We start from the raw sequence: 19,878 nt of genomic DNA, 5'->3' as shown, positions 1-19,878 counted from the left end.
AAAGTAAGTGGCTTCTCACTCTCCCTAGTCTCACAAGCTCGCTGCCTTGGGGTAATTCTTGACCCTGATCTCTCTTTCAAACCACATATCCAAGCCCTTTCTGCTTCCTGATGACTTCAACAGAAAAATATTTCCCAGAGCCATACATTCCTCAATCAAAAATCTACAACAACACTAGTCCATGCCCTCATCATCTTCCGCCTCGACTACTGAAACCTCCTGCTCTGTGGCCTCCCCTCTAACACTCTCACACCCCTCCAATCTATTCTAAACTCTGCTGCCCGACTAATCCACCTGTCCCCCGCTATTCCCCGGCCTCTTTCCTCTGTCAATCCCTGCCCTGGATCCCCATTACCCAAAGACTCCAGTTCAAAACCCTAAACATGGCATACAAAACCATCCACAACCTGTGTCCTCCATACATCTGTGACCTCGTCTCCCGGTACTTACTTGCACACAACCTCCAATCCTCACAAGATCTCCTTCTCGACTCCCCTCTTAGCTCATCTTCTCACAATTGCATACAAGCTTTCTCCCGCGCATCCCCCCCTACTTTGGAACTCTCTACCACAACATATCAGACTCTCGCCTACTATGGTAACCTTCAAAAAGAACCTGAATACCTATCTCTTTTGACAAGTCTACAACCTGCAGCAACCACCGATCCACCAAACGTCTGCATGACCAGCTCTACCCTCGCCTACTGTATCCTCATCCATCCCATGTAGACTGTGAGCCCTCGTGGGCAGGGTCCTCTCTCCTTCTGTACCAGTAGTGACTTGTATTGTTGAAGATTACAGTACTTGTTTTTTATTATATATACCCCTCGTCACATTTAAAGCGCCATTGAATAAATGGCGCTATAATAACAATATCTGAAGGTTAACAGCAATATTTCTGGGGACAGGTTCCCTTTAACATAGCAAAAAAATGTACCAATAAAAATGCTCAACACATAGGCATAGAACGGGTTTAATAGCTTGTCCTGGTTTATTCTCCCTCATCCAGCTATATGCTCCCCTAGCCTGGTATCCCATTCTATTATATGCTCCCCCATCCTATCACATGCTCCTCCAACTTGGTATATGCTCTACCAGCCTGGTCCCCCATTCTATTATACGCTCCCGAGTCTGGTACACTATCCTATTATATCCTCCCACATCCTGGTAAATGCTCCCCCAGCCTTATCCCATATCCTATTATATGCTCCCTCAACCTGGTATATGCTGTCATGGTTCCCAATGGCAGGGACTCAGGCAAAAACGGACTAGCTCTAGGAATGATGGAATCTCAGATGACCGCGACGCTGAACCTAACACGCAACTAATAGTAGCCAGGGGGTGTGCCTACGATTATCCCTAGACACCTCGCACCAGCCGGAGATCTAGTTACCCCCTAGTAGAGGAATACACAGACCTGGCTTGCCTCCAGGGAAACCCCAAAAGTGATAGTAGCCCCCCACATATAATAACGGTTAGGTAAGAGGAAAACACGTACGCAGTATGAATATAGATTCAGCAAAGAGAGGCCCTCTGACTAGATAGCAGAAAATACAAAAGAGGACTTCGCGGTCACCTCAAAACCCTAAACAGCCATCCTGAAATTACTTTAACTCCTTTATCAACTCATGACACCGGAGTAGTAATTTCAGATCACTAGAGCTTCCAGCAGCAAGAGAAATATAAATGCATGCTGGACAAACAAACACAAAAAATGCCAAAGATCCAACTTAGCTGAATTGCAGACTTGGAGCAGGTAGCAAGCAACAGAGGTGCTCTGGTAACATTGATTGCCGGCACTAGAATGACTGAGAAGCCAGACTAAATAGGAAACTCCCAGTTTCCTGATGGGAACAGGTGCAAGACAAAAGTCAGCCAGTACCACCAGTAACCACCAGAGGGAGCCCAAAAACAGAATTCACAACAGTACCCCCCCCTTAAGGAGGGGGCACCGAACCCTCATGAGAACCACCAGGGCGATCTGGATGCGCCCTATGAAAGGCGCGAACCAAATCAGAGGCATGAACATCGGAGGCAGTCACCCAAGAATTATCCTCCTGACCGTATCCCTTCCATTTAACCAAATATTGAAGTCTCCGTCTGGAAACGCGAGAGTCCAAAATCTTCTCCACAACATACTCCAATTCACCCTCCACCAGCACAGGAGCAGGAGGCTCAACAGAAGGAACAACCGGTACCTCGTACCTCCGCAACAACGACCGATGGAAGACATTATGAATGGTGAAAGATGCTGGTAGGTCCAAAAGAAAAGATACAGGATTAAGAATCTCCAAAATCTTATAAGGACCTATGAACCGAGGTTTAAACTTAGGAGAAGAGACCTTCATAGGGACAAAACGAGAAGATAACCACACCAAGTCCCCAACGCGGAGATGATGACCCACACGACGATGACGATTAGCAAACTGCTGAGTCTTCTCCTGAGACAACTTCAAATTGTCCACCACATGACTCCAAATGCGGTGCAGTCTATCCACCACCGTGTCCACTCCAGGGCAATCCGAAGATTCCACCTGGCCAGATGAAAAACGAGGGTGAAACCCTGAATTGCAAAAGAAAGGAGAAACCAGAGTGGCAGAACTGGCCCGATTATTGAGGGCAAACTCTGCCAACGGCAAAAAGGCGACCCAATCATCCTGATCAGCAGACACAAAACACCTCAAATAAGTCTCCAAGGTCTGATTAGTTCGCTCCGTCTGGCCATTAGTCTGAGGATGGAATGCAGACGAAAAAGACAAATCAATGCCCATCCTGGCACAGAACGCTCGCCAGAACCTAGACACAAATTGAGACCCCCTGTCAGAAACGATGTTTTCCGGGATACCATGTAAACGAACCACATTCTGAAAAAATAAAGGAACCAACTCAGATGAAGAAGGCAATTTGGGCAAGGGTACCAAATGAACCATCTTAGAAAAACGGTCACACACCACCCAAATGACGGACATTTTCTGAGAACCCGGGAGGTCCGAGATAAAGTCCATAGAGATGTGCGTCCACGGTCTTCGGAATAGGCAAGGACAACAACAATCCACTAGCCCGAGAACAGCAAGGCTTGGCCCGAGCACAAACATCACAAGACTGTACAAAGGCACGCACATCCTGAGACAGGGAAGGCCACCAGAAGGACCTGGCCACCAAATCTCTGGTACCAAAAATTCCAGGGTGACCTGCCAACACAGAAGAATGAACCTCCGAGATGACTCTACTGGTCCATTCATCTGGAACAAACAGTCTCCCAGGCGGACAACGATCAGGCCTATCAGTCTGAAACTCCTGCAAAGCACGTCGCAAGTCTGGGGAGACAGCAGACAAAATCACCCCATCCTTAAGGATACCCGTAGGCTCAGAATCACCAGAGGAGTCAGGCTCAAAACTCCTAGAAAGGGCATCTGCCTTCACATTTTTTGAACCCGGCAAGTATGAAACCACAAAATTAAACCGGGAGAAAAACAACGACCAGCGCGCCTGTCTAGGATTCAGACGCCTGGCAGACTCAAGGTAAATCAGATTCTTGTGATCAGTCAAGACCACCACCTGATGTCTAGCACCCTCAAGCCAATGACGCCACTCCTCAAATGCCCACTTCATAGCCAAGAGCTCCCGATTACCGACATCATAATTTCGCTCGGCGGGCGAAAACTTTCGAGAGAAGAATGCACATGGTCTCATCACTGAGCAATCGGGACTTCTCTGCGACAAAACCGCCCCCGCTCCAATCTCGGAAGCATCAACCTCGACCTGAAAAGGGAGCGAAACATCAGGCTGGCGCAACACAGGGGCGGAAGAAAAGCGGCGCTTAAGCTCCCGAAAGGCCTCCACAGCCGCAGAGGACCAATTGGCAACATCAGCACCCTTCTTAGTCAAATCAGTCAATAGTGGCAAAGGATACTGGTATTTGACTGTAATCTTATTCAACAGGCGATAATCAATACAGGGCCTCAGGGAGCCATCTTTTTTACCCATGAAAAAAAAAACTGCTCCTAAAGGGGATGAGGATGGACGGATATGTCCCTTTTCCAAGGACTCCTTAATATACTCCCGCATAGCAGCATGCTCAGGCACAGACAGATTAAACAAACGACCCTTGGGAAACTTGCTGCCCGGAATCAAGTCTATAGCACAATCACAATCCCTGTGAGGAGGGAGAGAACTAAGTTTGGGCTCCTCAAAAACATCACAATAGTCAGACAAAAATGCCGGAATTTCAGAGGGAGTAGATGAAGCAATGGAAAACAAAGGTACTTCCCCATGAGCCCCCTGACATCCCCAGCTTAACACAGACATTGTTTTCCAGTCAAGGACTGGATTATGAGTTTGCAGCCATGGCAATCCAAGCACTAAGACATCATGCAAGTTATGCAACACAAGGAAGCGAATCACCTCCCGATGGTCAGGAGTCATACACATAGTCACTTGTGTCCAGTATTGTGGTTTATTCCTAGCCAATGGTGTGGAGTCGATACCCTTCAGAGGGATAGGAACTTCCAAAGGCTCTAGGCTAAACCCACAGCGTCTGGCAAAGGACAAATCCATAAGACTCAAGGAAGCGCCAGAATCCACATAGGCATCCACAGTAATAGATGATAATGAACAGATCAAAGTTACAGACAAAATAAACTTAGACTGTAAAGTGCCAATTGCAAAAGACTTATCAACCTTTTTTGTGCGTTTAGAGCATGCTGATATAACATGAGCAGAATCACCACAGTAGAAGCACAACCCATTTTTATGCCTATAATTCTGCCGTTCACTTCTGGACAGAATTCTATCACATTGCATATTCTCCGGTGTCTGCTCAGAAGACACCGCCAAATGGTGCACAGGTTTGCGCTCCCGTAAACGCCGATCAATCTGAATAGCCATAGTCATGGATTCATTCAGACCTGTGGGCGTAGGAAACCCCACCATGACATCTTTAACGGCGTCAGAGAGACCTTCTCTGAAATTCGCCGCCAGGGCGCACTCATTCCACTGAGTAAGCACAGACCATTTTCGAAATTTTTGACAATATATTTCAGCTTCATCATGCCCTTGAGAGAGGGCTATCAAGGCCTTTTCAGCCTGAATCTCCAAATTAGGTTCCTCATAGAGCAACCCCAGTGGCAGAAAATACGCATCCACATTGAGCAGCGCAGGATCCCCTGGTGCCAATGCAAATGCCCAATTCTGGGGGTCACCCCGCAACAAGGAAATCACAATTTTAACCTGCTGAGCGGAGTCTCCAGCGGAGCGAGATCTCAGAGAAAGATACAATTTACAATTGTGCTTAAAATTCAAAAAACGGGATCTATCTCCAGAAAAGAACTCAGGTAGGAGCATGTATAACATAGTCTTGGATATTTTGAACCTTAGAAGCAAGAGCACTCAGGCCTGTAGCTAAACTCTGGATATCCATTTCTCAACAGCTGAGATCTGAGCCATTCAGGGGTTAAGAGGAGAGAAAAAAGCAGCAGATTGCAATTATGGCTAGACAGAACTTCTGAGTAAAAAAAAAAAAAAAAAAAGTGTCAGAAACTTCTTCTTTTCTCTCTTTCTTCAGCCAATACCTTTAATACATTTGCGGCCGGCAATACTGTCATGGTTCCCAATGGCAGGGACTCAGGCAAAAACGGACTAGCTCTAGGAATGATGGAATCTCAGATGACCGCGACGCTGAACCTAACACGCAACTAATAGTAGCCAGGGGGTGTGCCTACGATTATCCCTAGACACCTCGCACCAGCCGGAGATCTAGTTACCCCCTAGTAGAAGAATACACAGACCTGGCTTGCCTCCAGGGAAACCCCAAAAGTGATAGTAGCCCCCCACATATAATAACGGTTAGGTAAGAGGAAAACACGTACGCAGTATGAATATAGATTCAGCAAAGAGAGGCCCTCTGACTAGATAGCAGAAAATACAAAAGAGGACTTCGCGGTCACCTCAAAACCCTAAACAGCCATCCTGAAATTACTTTAACTCCGTTATCAACTCATGACACCGGAGTAGTAATTTCAGATCACTAGAGCTTCCAGCAGCAAGAGAAATATAAATGCATGCTGGACAAACAAACACAAAAAATGCCAAAGATCCAACTTAGCTGAATTGCAGACTTGGAGCAGGTAGCAAGCAACAGAGGTGCTCTGGTAACATTGATTGCCGGCACTAGAATGACTGAGAAGCCAGACTAAATAGGAAACTCCCAGTTTCCTGATGGGAACAGGTGCAAGACAAAAGTCAGCCAGTACCACCAGTAACCACCAGAGGGAGCCCAAAAACAGAATTCACAACAATATGCTCCTTCGCCTAGTAGACTATCCTATTATATGCTCCTTCAGCCTGGTATATGCTCCCCCAGCCCGGTCCCCTATTCTACTATATGCTCCCCCAGACTGGTCCCTAATCCTATTATATGCTCCCCCATCCTGGTATATAATCCCCCATCCCGGTATATAATCCTCTATCCGGGTATATAACCCCCAGCCTAGGCCCCATCCTATTCTATGCTCCCCAGCCTGGTCCCTCAACCTATTATGTGCTCCTCCAGCCTGGTAGATGCCCCCCAACCTGGTCACCCATCCTATAATATGCTCTCCCAGTCTGGTATATGTTCCTCCAGGCTGGCCCCCCATCCTATTATATGCTCCCCCATCCTGTTATATGCTTCCCATCCCATTATCTGCACCCCCTGCCTGGTCCCCCATCCTATTATCTGCCCCCCAGCCTGGTCCCTCATCCTATTATATATTCCCCCAGCCTGGTATATGCCCCCCTAGCTTGACCCCATCCTACCATACACTCTCCAAGCTTGGTCCTCCATCCTATTATATGCTCCCGAAGCCTGGTATATTCCCCCATCCTGCCTGCACTGCTGCTGTTCAATACATACAGTTGGCAAAATAGGTATTTGATAGATTGCCGATTTTGCAAGTTTTCCCACCTACAAAGAATAGAGAGATCTGCAATTTTTATTGTAGGTACATGTCAACTGTGAGAGACAATCTTAAAAAAAAAAAGTCCAGAAAATCACATTGAATGAATTTTCCATAACTAATTTGTATTTTATTGCATGAAGTAAGTATTTGATACAATAGAAAACAGAACTTAGTATTTGGTACAGAAACCTTCGTTTGCGTTTGCAGAGGTCAGACGTTTCCTGTAGTTCTTGACCAAGTTTGCACACACTGCAGTATGGATTTTTGGCCCCCTCCTCCATATAGATCTTCTCCAGATCTTACAGGTTTTGGGCTGTCACAGGGAAACATTAAAGGGAACCTGTCACCCCCAAAATCGATGGTGAGGTAAGCTCACCGTCATCAGGGGCTTATCTACAGCATTCTGTAATGCTGTAGATAAGCCCCCGATGTTACCTGAAAGAGGAGAAAAAGAGGTTAGATTATACTCACCCAGGGGCGGTCCCACTGCGGTCCGGGTCCGATGGGTGTCCCAGGTCCGGTCCGGAGCCTCCCATCTTCATTCCATGATGTCCTCTTCTGGTCTTCACTCCATAGGTGTGGCGCAGGTGTACTTTGTCTGCCCTGTTGAGGGCAGAGCAAAGTACTGCAGTGCGCAGGCGCCGGGCTTCTCTTACCTGTCCCAGCACCTGCTCACTGCAGTACTTTGCTCTGCCCTCAACAGGGCAAAGTACGCCTGCGCCGCAGCCGCGGCGTGAAGACCAGAAGAGGATGTTATGGAATGAAGATAGGAGGCCCCGGACCGGACCTGAGACACCCATCGGACCCGGACTGCTCCTGGGTGAGTATAATTTAACGTCTTTTTCTCCTCTTTTAGGTAACATCGGGGGCTTATCTACAGCATTACAGAATGCTGTAGATAAGCCCCTGATGACGGTGGGCTTAGCTCCCCATCAATTTTGGGGTGACAGGTTCCTTTAAGTTTCTGCTCCCTTCAAAGGTTTTCTATTAGTTTCAGATCTGGAGACTGGCTAGGCCACTCCAGGACATTGAAATGTTTCTTACAAAGCCACTCTTTTGTTGCCTTGACTGTGTGTTTTGGGTCATTGTCATGTATGAAGACCCAGCCACGACCCATCTTCAATGCTGTTACTGAGGGAAGAATGTTGGCCAAAATCTCATGATACATAAACAAATCCATACTCCCTTCAATACAGTGCAGTCGTCCTGTCCCCTTTGCAGAAAAGCACCCCTAAAGTATGATGTTTCCCCCACCATGCTTCATGGTTGGGATGGTGTTCTTGGGGTTGTACTCATCATTCTTCTTTCTCCAAACACAGCGAGTGGAATTGATACCAAAGAGTTCTATTTTGGTCTCATCTGACCACATGACTTTCTCCTCTGCCTCCTTTGGATCATCCAGATGGTCATTGGCAAACTTCAAAAGGGCCTGGACATGCGCTGGCATGAGTAGGGGGACCTTGCGTGCACTGCAGGATTTTAATCCACGACGATGTAGTGTGTTACTTATGGTAATGTTTGAGAAGGTGGTCTCAGCTCTCTTCAGGTCATTGGCCAGGTCCTCCCATGTAGTTCTGGGCTGATTCTTGACCTTTCTCAGAATCATCCTTACCCCACGAGGCGAGAACTTGAATGGAGCCTCAGATGAAGGAAGATTGTCAGTCATCTTGTGTTTATTCTATTTTCTAATAATTGTGCCAACAGTTGTTCCTTCTCACCAAGCTGCTTACCTATTGTCCTGTAGCCCATCCCAGCCTTGTGGAGGTCTACAATTTTGTCCCTGGTGTCCTCCTTAAAGGTAATGAGTGCAGAGTAGGAGGGCTTCATAAAGAAAAACTAACAAGTCTCTGAGAGCCAAAATTCTTGCTGGTTGGTAGGTGATCAAATACTTATTTCATGCAATAAAATGCAATGTAATTATTTAAATATCATGCAATGTGATTTTCAGTTTTTTTATTTTTAGATTCTGTCTCTCACAGTTAGTCAAAGTGTAAATATGATGAGTTACAGACCTCTCCATTCTTTGTAGGTGGGAAAACTTGTAAAATCAGCAAATACTGATTTTACAAGTATTTACAATACTTATTTTCCCCACTGTACAAACATACAAAAACACTCCTACTCATTTTCCCCTCACTCCCTTGCAGCGCGCGATCTGCATTAAATATTTAAATAAAATGGTGCCAGAGATTGCGATATGCACAGGCGCAGACTCCGGTGCCACACTCCTCCTCCAGCCTCATCTGAAGATCGCCGACTCCGGTGCCACACTCGTCCTCCAGTCCTCCTAAGTCCAGCCACACTGCAAAGACACAGCCTATACCGGTTTCGGAAAGAAGGACATATCCAGCGTTATATTATAGATTTGAAGTTGCAGTTATCTTCTCAGTGCTATCAGCTTTGCTGTACTGCTCTTTTCTCGACATTACCTGCCTGTGAGATGGAAGCTGAAGCACTAATGATAAGACGTGTAGATGCAGATGTTTACTTTGACAATTTTCATCCTGCTGTACTGTTTAGCTGTGTGTGATTATGAAAGCAGACTGTCAGTCAGTACATGTCTCACACTGGTTATGTCCCCTTTCATTTACAATAAGCTCTGGAGGCAGATTCTCTGGGAGATCAGTGTTCGCCCATAGATCTTAACAGCTCATTTACAAATAGGAAAAATATGGATTTCTCTGGAATAAGACATCAGATCGCAGATATTAAGATTTCACTTTATTTAGCTTCCTATGACCTACCTTCCCATATAGACGGTTTAATATGGTTGACCCTACTGACAGATTCCCTTTAATATACACTTTTTTTTAGCGGTATACGAGAATTTACATGTCTCACATTCTCTACACACTTTGGGGGGCAGGGTTGAGTGGGGGCAAGGGATTCTGAAATCCAGTACATAGCAATAAGTTTTCTTGTCATAAATATGACAAGACGTTGAACAGCTAACTTTCTCGGTGTATATTGATTTGTTTGTCTTTCCCAGATCTCAAAATATAATCAAAGAATTAGTGGGAACTGTAACATTATTGGTTATACAAATCTAAATGCTGCTAATCTCAGGAATTCCCAAAGCATATGCATAATTGCTGCCGCCTTGAGGATACTTTAATTTATTATTTTACTTATTTTTTTATGTAGAAGGTACCTATAAAAGTCCTGAGGGTGATTTATAAAATACTTTTTGTCACTTTTGTGCAGCATACCTCAATGTTGGATAAGTCCAAAGGCCAGGAACTATTGCACGTCTCTGCCTTATCGGGCCTAAAAAACAGAATTGAGAACATCATCACAAAGATAGATACAATTTATATTATTATACAATTCTCACATTCCCAGAGACCCACAAACAGACATGTGGGTGGAGTCGGCATACTCCTGTCCCCACAATGCACTATGCAGGTCATCCCCCCAGCTCCATCACTCATTTTCTTCTTTTGAGGTCCACACCATCAGGCTCTTTCGTCCCCTCTCCCTCAGAGTAGCGGTCATATATCGGCCCCCAGGCTCACCCACCCACTTCCTGGACCATTTCTCTGCCTGGTTGCCGCACTTCATGTCCTCAGAACTACCAACCCTTATCCTGTGACACTTCAACATCCCCATTAACAGACTCACTTCCACATCTGCATCCCAGCTTCTATCACTAACCACTTCTCTAGGCCTCTCACAGCTCTCAACCTCTGAAACACACAAAGACGGTAACACCCTTGACCTGATCTTTGTCCGGCTCTGTTCAATCTCCTACCTAGTTAACTCGCCGCTTCCCCTCTCTGACCACAACATTCTATCCTTCACACTCACAATCCCTCGCCCACCTCAGCACTCTCCTACCTAACACACATTCAGAAATCTACATGCTATTAACCCTCACACACTTTCAAACTCCCTACACTCATCATTGTCCCCAATCTCCTCTTTTTCCTATCCTGATCTGGCTGTACATCACTTCAATGACACTCTTAGAAGCACCCTTGACCAAGTAGCTCCCCTCACCCTCAGAACCGCCATAACACAGAGTAAAACAGCCCTGGCTCACGTCGCAAACCCGATTTCTCCAGCGATGCTCTAGGTGTGCTGATGGAGGAAAACACGCACACCAGAAGACTTCATACACTTAAAATTTATGTTAAGGACCTATAACTCTGCTCTTCACCTCGCCAAACAGACCTACTTCACCACTCTGATCTTCTCACTATCCAACAACCCCAAGAAACTTTTTGACACCTTTCACTCCCTCACTCAGCACAAGCCCCTATCACAGACATTTGTGCTGATGACCTGGCCTCCCACTTTATAGAGAAAATAGATAATATCCGTCAGGAAATCTGCTCACTCTCCACATTCGATCCCATCACAGAGGAAGAAGTCTCCAAGCTCCTCTCTTCTTGTCTGACTACATGCACTACCGACCCCATTCCCTCACATCTCCTCCAGTCTCTCTCACCAGTCGTCACAACTCACCTAACTACAATCTTTAATCTCTCCCTCTCCTCTGGCATTTTCCCCTCCTCCTTCAAACACTCTATCATTACTCCATTACTAAAGAAACCCGCCCTCGACTGATCCTGCACAAATAACTACAGACCGGTCTCCAATTGTCATGTCGGACGCTGCTCAGACCAGGTCGTCCGACAGACAGCGGTAATTCCGCTTTTGACCACTATTTGCTCATTGGCGTCTGCTAGATTTTATCTAGCTGTTCCGGGGTTAATTTACCTAATCCTTGGATTGGAAGCTGGGCCATGCCCACTGCCTTTAAATAGTTCTCCTGATCTTTGGGCGTCGCCGATTATAGCTTCTGTCTTGTGCTTTGTTATCTTGGTCTGGTGAGGAGAGCTGGTGGTTGGAGATTCGTTGCTGGTGGTGTATTTTCCTTTGTCTTATTTACTCCTTCCTATATTTGTATTTATTTTGCCCTGCACATTTATAGTGTATTCCTGAGTGACTGCGGCGTGGTGTATATTTTCCTTTATCCTTGTCTGTGCTAACTGTGGGTATTGGGGAATAACATCTTCACTGGGTGGTGGGCGGAGGTTTCAGCCTAGGGCTGAGCTCAGGAGACAGGGTGAGGTTCGAGGCCTGGACATGCACACCTTCAGTGTAAATTCTAGGTAGAGGGTCAGTCAGGATTTCCCTAGTCTGAGGGAAACTGCAGGGGCCCGGGTTATTAGCTCTCGCTCACCTAGTCTCTCCCTGACATTATAATCGGCCCAACAACACAAAAAAAAAAAAGGGGTTTCTTTTTTTGTGTTTTGTCATGGATCCCATGACTTCCATAACCCGCCAGTTGGAGGCGCTGTCCCTACAGGTCACGGAGTTAAGGGGGGCAGTACAGCAACAGGGACTAGCAGTGTCTAATGTGCAAGCTGGAGCGACAGGAAGAGTTGCTGAGCCTAAATTTCCTTTGCCTGAAAAATTTGCTGAGGAACGCAGTAAATTTGTTTCTTTTTGTGAAGCTTGCAAACTATATTTCCGTATGCGTCCGATATCTTCAGGTAATGAGGATCAGCGTGTGGGCCTGGTGTTATCATTGTTGAGTGGGGATCCCCAAGCATGGGCGTTTTCTTTGCCATCTGATTCTGCTGCATTTGACTCTGTGGAGAGTTTTTTTTCCTGTCTTGGGAAAATCTACGATGAACCTGACAAAATGGCTCTAGCAGAATCTAAGATACGCTATATTCGCCAGGGGGAGCGAGCTGCAGAGGATTACTGTTCTGAATTTCGTCACTGGGCGATCGATACACAATGGAATGATCCAGCATTGCGGAGTCAGTTTATACATGGGATTTCTGGAAGGGTTAAAAAAGCCCTTCTGATGTACGAGACTCCTGCTTCTCTAGATTCCGCCATGAGTCTGGTTGTACGCATTGATCGCCGTTTGCGTCAGGGGGAGCATGTGACACAGCCTATTGGAGAGGGTTTAGGTTCACGTGAGGTTGCTGCAGGTGAGCCCACGGAGCCTATGCAAATCGCAGGGGTGTCACATGTGAAGCCTCCAGTCCCTGTGCTCAGGAAGCAGGGAGCCTGTTTTTACTGTGGTAAAACGGGTCATGTTATTAACATCTGTCCTCTGCTGCCTAAGAAAAACGCAACGGCGGAAAACTTCTAAGCTCAGAGGGTGTGGAGGAGACAAGTCTGAGCTTATGTATATCCTCCGTGGTGGTTTCTCAGTGCATGCTCCCTGCTAAGGTTTTTGTTGCTGGCAGTGAGCTGCCAATTACTGTTTTTGTGGATAGTGGTTCAGCCACAAATCTCATTGATGAGGAGTTTGCGCGCACAGCAGGTTTTAGGATTGAAAAACTGCCTCATCCTATCCGCGTGGTCACCATCAATGCTGCTCCTCTCTCTCAGGGGGAGATTACTGAATTTGTGGCTGAGGTGAAACTCCACATTGGAGTTCTACATTCCGAGCGGGTTACATGTAAGGTGCTCAGGAATCTTCCTGCTCAGGTGGTTTTGGGTTTCCCTTGGTTGTCTATGCACAACCCGGTAATTGACTGGAAAACTCAGGACATAATTCGGTGGAGCGAGTTCTGCCAGGAGAATTGCCTGGCCACATGTGTGGCTGCAGTGACTTCAAGCGTTCCGGAGTCACTTCAGGATTTTGCGGATGTGTTCTCTGAGAAGGGTTGTTCAGAGTTGCCGCCACATCTTCCTTATGACTGTTCTATCAGGTTTAAGCCAGGGGCCAAATTGCCTAAAGCAAGGATGTTTAACATCTCCGGTCCGGAGAGACAAGCGTTAAAAGATTACATTGCTGAAAGCTTGAGCAAAGGGCACATCAGGCCGTCATCCTCGCCGGTGGCAGCAGGGTTCTTCTTCGTGAAGAAGAAAGATGGCGGATTACGCCCGTGTTTGCATTTCAGGGAGTTGAACCAGATTACGGTTCGTGATCCATACCCTATGCCTCTGATACCAGATTTGTTCAACCAGGTGGCAGGTGCTAAGTGGTTTACCAAACTTGACCTCAGGGGGGCGTACAACCTCATAAGAGTCCGTCAAGGTGATGAGTGGAAGACGGCTTTTAATACCCCTGAGGGTCATTTGGAAAATTTGGTGATGCCGTTTGGGTTGACTAACGCACCTGCAGTGTTCCAACATTTCATTAATGATGTGTTCTCGCATGTTTTGGGGAAATTCGTTATCGTGTACTTAGATGACATTCTCATATATTCTTGCGACCGTGATGCTCATTTAGATCATGTCAGGCAGGTGTTACAGCTTCTCAGAGAGAATAAGCTGTATGCTAAACTTGAAAAATGTGTATTTTCTGTTCAAGAGTTGCCTTTCTTGGGTTATATTGTGTCTGCTTCTGGTTTTAAAATGGACGCCGCTAAGGTGCAAGCGGTGCTGCATTGGGAACGTGCTGATAACCTGAAAGCACTTCAGCGGTTCCTTGGGTTTTTTAACTACTATAGGAAATTTATCAAGGATTTTTCCATCATTGCTAAACCGCTAACTGACATGACTAAAAAGGGTACCAATTTCTCCGTTTGGCCTGAGGCTGCAGTGCGTGCATTTGAATTTCTTAAGAACAGTTTTGTTTCAGCCCCCATTCTTGTGCAGCAAGACGTATCAAAACCTTTTGTTGTGGAAGTCGATGCGTCTGAGGTTGGTGTGGGGGCGGTACTATCTCAAGGCTCATCTTTGAGTGGTTTGCGTCCGTGCGCCTATTTCTCCAAGAAACTGTGGTCCGCCAAACGTAACTACGATATCTGCAACAGGGAGTTGTTGGCAATCAAGTTGGCCTTTGAGGAATGGCGACACTTCTTGTAGGGGTCGGTACATCAGGTTACTGTTATTACCGATCATAAGAATCTGCTGTATTTGGAGTCAGCCAAGCGTCTGTCCCCCAGGCAGGCTCGCTGGGCATTGTTTTTCACGCGGTTCAATTTTGTTGTTACTTACAGACCGGGGTCTAAAAACACTAAGGCGGATGCTCTGTCCAGGTGTTTTCCGGGGGAAGAACCCCGGGAGGATCCAGTACCCATCCTCCAAAAGGGTGTTGTGGTTTCGGCTCTCACTACCGAGGTTGAGGCTGAGATTGCCGAGGCTCAGGAGGAGGTACCATCTGAGCTTCCCATCAACAAATCTTTTGTACCGCTTCATCTCCGCTTAAAGGTTTTGGCGGAGCATAATGATGCTGTCCTGGCTGGCCACCCAGGGGTTAGAGGTACCTTGGAGTTGGTGTCACGTCGGTTTGGTGGCCCAAGATCCGACATGACGTGGTCTCATACGTGTCAGCTTGTACCAAGTGCGCTAGGGCTAAGACGCCCGCTCCCGTCCTGTTGGCACACTACTTCCTCTTGAGGTACCTAGTAAGCCATGGACGGAAATCTCCATGGATTTCATCACTGATTTGCCCTCCTCAGCTGGGAACACGGTCATCTTGGTGATTGTTGATCGGTTTTCAAAAATGTCGCACTTTGTGTCTTTGCCTTTGTTGCCTAACGCTAAGACTCTGGCTCAGGTATTTGTGCAGGAGGTGGTCAGACTTCATGGGGTTCCGTCTGACAACGTGTCTGATAGGGGTACTCAGTTTGTGGCAAAATTTTGGAAAGCATTTTGCTCACAGCTGGGGATCAAGTTGTCGCATTCTTCGGCGTTTCATCCTCAGTCAAATGGTCAGACTGAGCGTATGAACCAAAATTTGGAACAGTACCTGCGCTGCTTTGTCTCTGATAACCAGGAGGAGTGGTCTACCTTTCTTCCTTTGGCTGAGTTTGCCATCAATAATCACCGCCAGGAGTCGTCTGGGATGTCTCCGTTTTTTTGTGTTTACGGGCTACATCTTCAATTTTGTACTTTGAGTCAGAGGGGCTCTTCCGGCGTTCCGGGGGAGGACCAGTTAGGAGCACAATTGTCATCAGTCTGGAGGAGAGTTAAACAGCGCCTGTTGCGTGTGGGTGCTAGGTACAAATGTGTGGCTGACAGTAGGCGTGTGCCAGGTCCGGACCTGAGTGTGGATGACTGGGTGTGGTTATCCACAAAAAACATAAGACTCAAAATACCATCCCTTAAATTGGGTCCACGGTTTATTGGTCCATTTAGGGTCGCCGCTGTCATTAACCCAGTAGCGTACCGGTTGGAGCTCCCTATGGTGTATAAGATACACAACGTGTTCCACAGGTCTCTTCTAAAGAAGGTGGTGGGTTCTGTGGACGTGGCGCCTATGCCACCTCCAGTCTTGGGGGATGCTAGTTTTGAATTTGAAGTCTCCAAGGTAGTTGACTCTCGTGTAGTGCTCCGCACTTTACAGTACTTGGTACACTGGCGTGGTTATAGGCATGAGGAGAGGTCCGGAGTACCAGCCTCGGACATTCATGCGGATCGGCTGGTCAGGTTTTTTCATCGTCGCCATCCAGACAAGCCGGGTCCTATAAGCCGTGAGGGCCCTGGGGTCCCTCGTAGAAGGCGGGGTACTGTCATGTCGGATGCTGTTCAGACCAGGTCGTTCGACAGACAGCGGTAATTCCGCTTTTGACCACTATGTGCTCATTGGCGTCGGCTAGATTTTATCTAGCTGTTCCGGGGTTAATTTACCTGATGCTCGGATTGGAAGCTTGGCCATGCCCATTGCCTTTAAATAGTTCTCCTGAAAATTGGGTGTCGCCGATTATAGCTTCTGTCTTCTGCGTTGTTATCTCGGTCTGGAGTGGTGAGCTGGTGGTTGGAGATTCGTTGCTGGTGGTGTATTTTCCTTTGTCTTATTTACTCCTTCCTATATTTGTATTTATTTTGCCCTGCGCATTTATAAGTGTATTCCTGAGTGACTGCAGCGTGGTGTATATTTTCCGTTATCCTTGTCTGTGTTAACTGTGGGTATTGGTTTATTACCTCTTCACTGGGTGGTGGGTGGAGGTTTCAGGTTTTAGGTTTGAAACAGGAGACAGGGTGAGGTTCGAGGCCTGGACATGCACACCATCAGTGTAAACTCCAGGTAGAGGGTCAGTCAGGATTTCCCTAGTCTGAGGGAAATTGCAGGGGCCCGGGTTATTAGCTCTTGCCCACCTAGTCTCCCCGTGACACCTGCTCAGCGATGGGCAGAGAGAGAGCGAGCTAGAGAGAAGGGACAGAGAGCAGAGGGACAAAGAGAGAAAAGAGGAACAGCGAGAGAGAGAAAAGAGGGACAGAGCGAAAGAAAAGAAGGACAGAGAGAAGGAGAAAAAAGAAAGAGAAAAGGACAGAGCGAGAGAGAGAAAAGAAAGACAGAGAGAGAGAAATGTTACAGAGGGTGAATTAAAAGAAAGCAAGAGTGGAAATACAGAGAAAGAACCCTGCTGCCAATAAGAGATTACACTCTACAGAAGCGAGAGACTTACCCAGTAGGGTTGAGCGAAACGGGTCGGCCATTTTCAGAAGTCGCCAACTTTTGGCAAAGTCGGGTTTCATGAAACCCGACCCGACCCCTGTGTGGGGTCGGCCATGAGGTCGGCGATCTTCTGAATCTGGTATCGGAATTCCGATACCGAGTTCCGATATGTTTGCGATATCGGAAATCGGTATCGGAATCCACATTTAAGTGTAAAATAAAGAATTAAAATAAAAAATATTGATATACTCACCTCTCCGACGCACCCTGGACCTTACCGCTGGTAACCGGCAGCCTTCTTTGCTTAAAATGAGCGCGTTCAGGGCCTTAGATGACGTCACGGCTTGTGATTGGTCGCGTGGCGGTCACATGGGCGGCCGCGACCAATCACAAGCCGTGACGTCATCTAAGGCCCTGAACGCGCTCATTTTAAGCAAAGAAGGCTGCCGGTTACCAGCTATAAGGTCCAGGCTGCGTCGGAGAGGTGAGTATATCAATATTTTTTATTTTAATTCATTATTTTACACATTAATATGGATCCCAGGGCCTGAAGGAGAGTTTCCTCTCCTTCAGACCCTGGGAACCATAGTATCCCATTGCACTGCATTGGGTTTCGTGTTTCGGCCGACCCCGACTTTTTTATAGGATCGGCCGATTTCACTTGACCCGACTTTTGAGAAAGTCGGGTTTCGTGAAACCCGACCCGATCCTATAAAAATAAAAGTCGCTCAACCCTATTACCCAGTGATTCTGGAGATAGAAAATGACTATCACGAGTTTACCAAGACAAATAGAAGCCAGAAAACCGCAGATTTTGATTTCTTCTACTCCTTCACTTAGTAGAAGCCCTTCACCTTCATATTAAATGGTGCAGGTTTTTTTTAGCAGGGTTAATCTGTGCAGTTGAGAGCTCCTGGAATATTTCCTGCATTAACCCCTTCATGACCCAGCCTATTTTGGCCTTAATGACCTTGCCATTTTTTGCAATTCTGACCAGTGTCCCTTTATGAGGTAATAACTCAGGAACACTTCAATGGATCCTAGCGATTCTGAGATTGTTCTTTTGTGACATATTGGGCTTCATGTTAGTGGTAAATTTAGGTCGATAATTTCTGAGTTTCTTTGTGAAAAAAACGGAAATTTGGCGAAAATTTTGAAAATTTCGCAATTTTCACATTTTGAATTTTTATTCTGTTAAACCAGAGAGTTATGTGATGCAAAATAGTTAAAAAATAACATTTCCCACAAGTCTACTTTACATCAGCACAATTTTGGAAACAAATTTTTTTTTTGCTAGGAAGTTATAAGGGTTAAAATTTGACCAGTGATTTCTCATTTTTACAACAAAATTTACAAAACCATTTTTTTTAGGGACCACCTCACATTTGAAGTCAGTTTGAGGGTTCTATATGGCTGAAAATACCCCAAAAGTGACACCATTCTAAAAACTGCACCCCTCAAGGTGCTCAAAACCACATTCAAGAAGTTTATTAACCCTTCAGGTGTTTCACAGCAGCAGAAGCAACATGGAAGTAAAAAATGAACATTTAACTTTTTAGTCACAAAAATGATCTTTTCGCAACAATTTTTTTATTTTCCCAAGGGTAAAAGGAGAAACTGGACCACGAACGATGTTGTCCAATTTGTCCTGAGTACGCTGATACCTCATATGTGGGGGTAAACCACTGTTTGGGCACACGGCAGGGCTTGGAAGGAAAGGAGCGCCATTTGACTTTTGAATGAAAAATTGGCTCCAATCTTTAGCTGACACCATGTCACGTTTGGAGAGCCCCTGTGTGCCTAAACATTGGAGCTCCCCCACAAGTGACCCCATTTTGGAAACTAGACCCCCCCAAGGAACTTATCTAGAAGCATAGTGAGCACTTTAAACCCTCAGGTGCTTCACAAATTGATCTGTAAAAATGAAAAAGTACTTTTTTTTCACAGAAAATTTCTTTTAGCCTCAATTTTTTCATTTTCACATGGGCAACAGGATAAAATGGATCCTAAAATTTGTTGGGCAATTTCTCCTGAGTACGCCGATACCTCATATGTGGGGGTAAACCACTGTTTGGGTGCACGGCAAGGCTCGGAAGGGGAGGCGTGCCATTTGACTTTTTGAATGGAAAATTAGCTCCAATCGTTAGCGGACACCATGTCACGTTTGGAGAGCCCCTGTGTGCCTAAACATTGGAGCTCCCCTACAAGTGACCCCATTTTGGAAACTAGACCCCCCAAGGAACTTATCTAGATGCATAGTGAGCACTTAAAACCCCCAGGTGCTTCACAGAAGTTTATAACGCAGAGCCATGAAAATAAAAAATAATTTTTCTTTTCTCAAAAATGATTTTTTAGCCCACAATTTTTTATTTTCCCAAAGGGTAACAGGAGAAATTGGACCCCAAAAGTTGTTGTCCAGTTTCTCCTGAGTACGCTGATACCCCATATGTGGGGGTAAACCACTGTTTTGGCACACGTCGGGGTTCGGAAGAGAAGTAGTGACGTTTTGAAATGCAGACTTTGATGGAATGCTCTGCGGGCATCAGGTTGCGTTTGCAGAGCCCCTGATGTGCCTAAACAGTAGGAACTCCCCACAAGTGACTCCATTTTGGAAACTAGACCC

General features: G+C 46.2%; 1 protein-coding gene across 1 annotated transcript in view; it reads right to left on the bottom strand.

The window, feature by feature from the left end:
* The window catches only part of RNASET2 (ribonuclease T2), a 214,661-nt gene that overhangs the window by 103,631 nt on the left and 91,152 nt on the right, over nucleotides 1-19,878 (bottom strand). Inside the window, exon 5 of the mRNA XM_077289105.1 lies at nucleotides 10,147-10,204. Within this exon, the coding sequence (XP_077145220.1) occupies nucleotides 10,147-10,204 (58 nt within the window). The remainder of the gene's footprint in view (nucleotides 1-10,146; nucleotides 10,205-19,878) is intronic.

This window comes from Ranitomeya variabilis, chromosome 2, assembly GCF_051348905.1.
Source record: "Ranitomeya variabilis isolate aRanVar5 chromosome 2, aRanVar5.hap1, whole genome shotgun sequence".
NCBI classification, from domain to species: Eukaryota; Metazoa; Chordata; class Amphibia; order Anura; family Dendrobatidae; genus Ranitomeya; species Ranitomeya variabilis.
The sequence above is the reverse complement of the archived record's forward strand: the minus strand, read 5'-3'. Positions and strand labels throughout refer to the sequence as shown.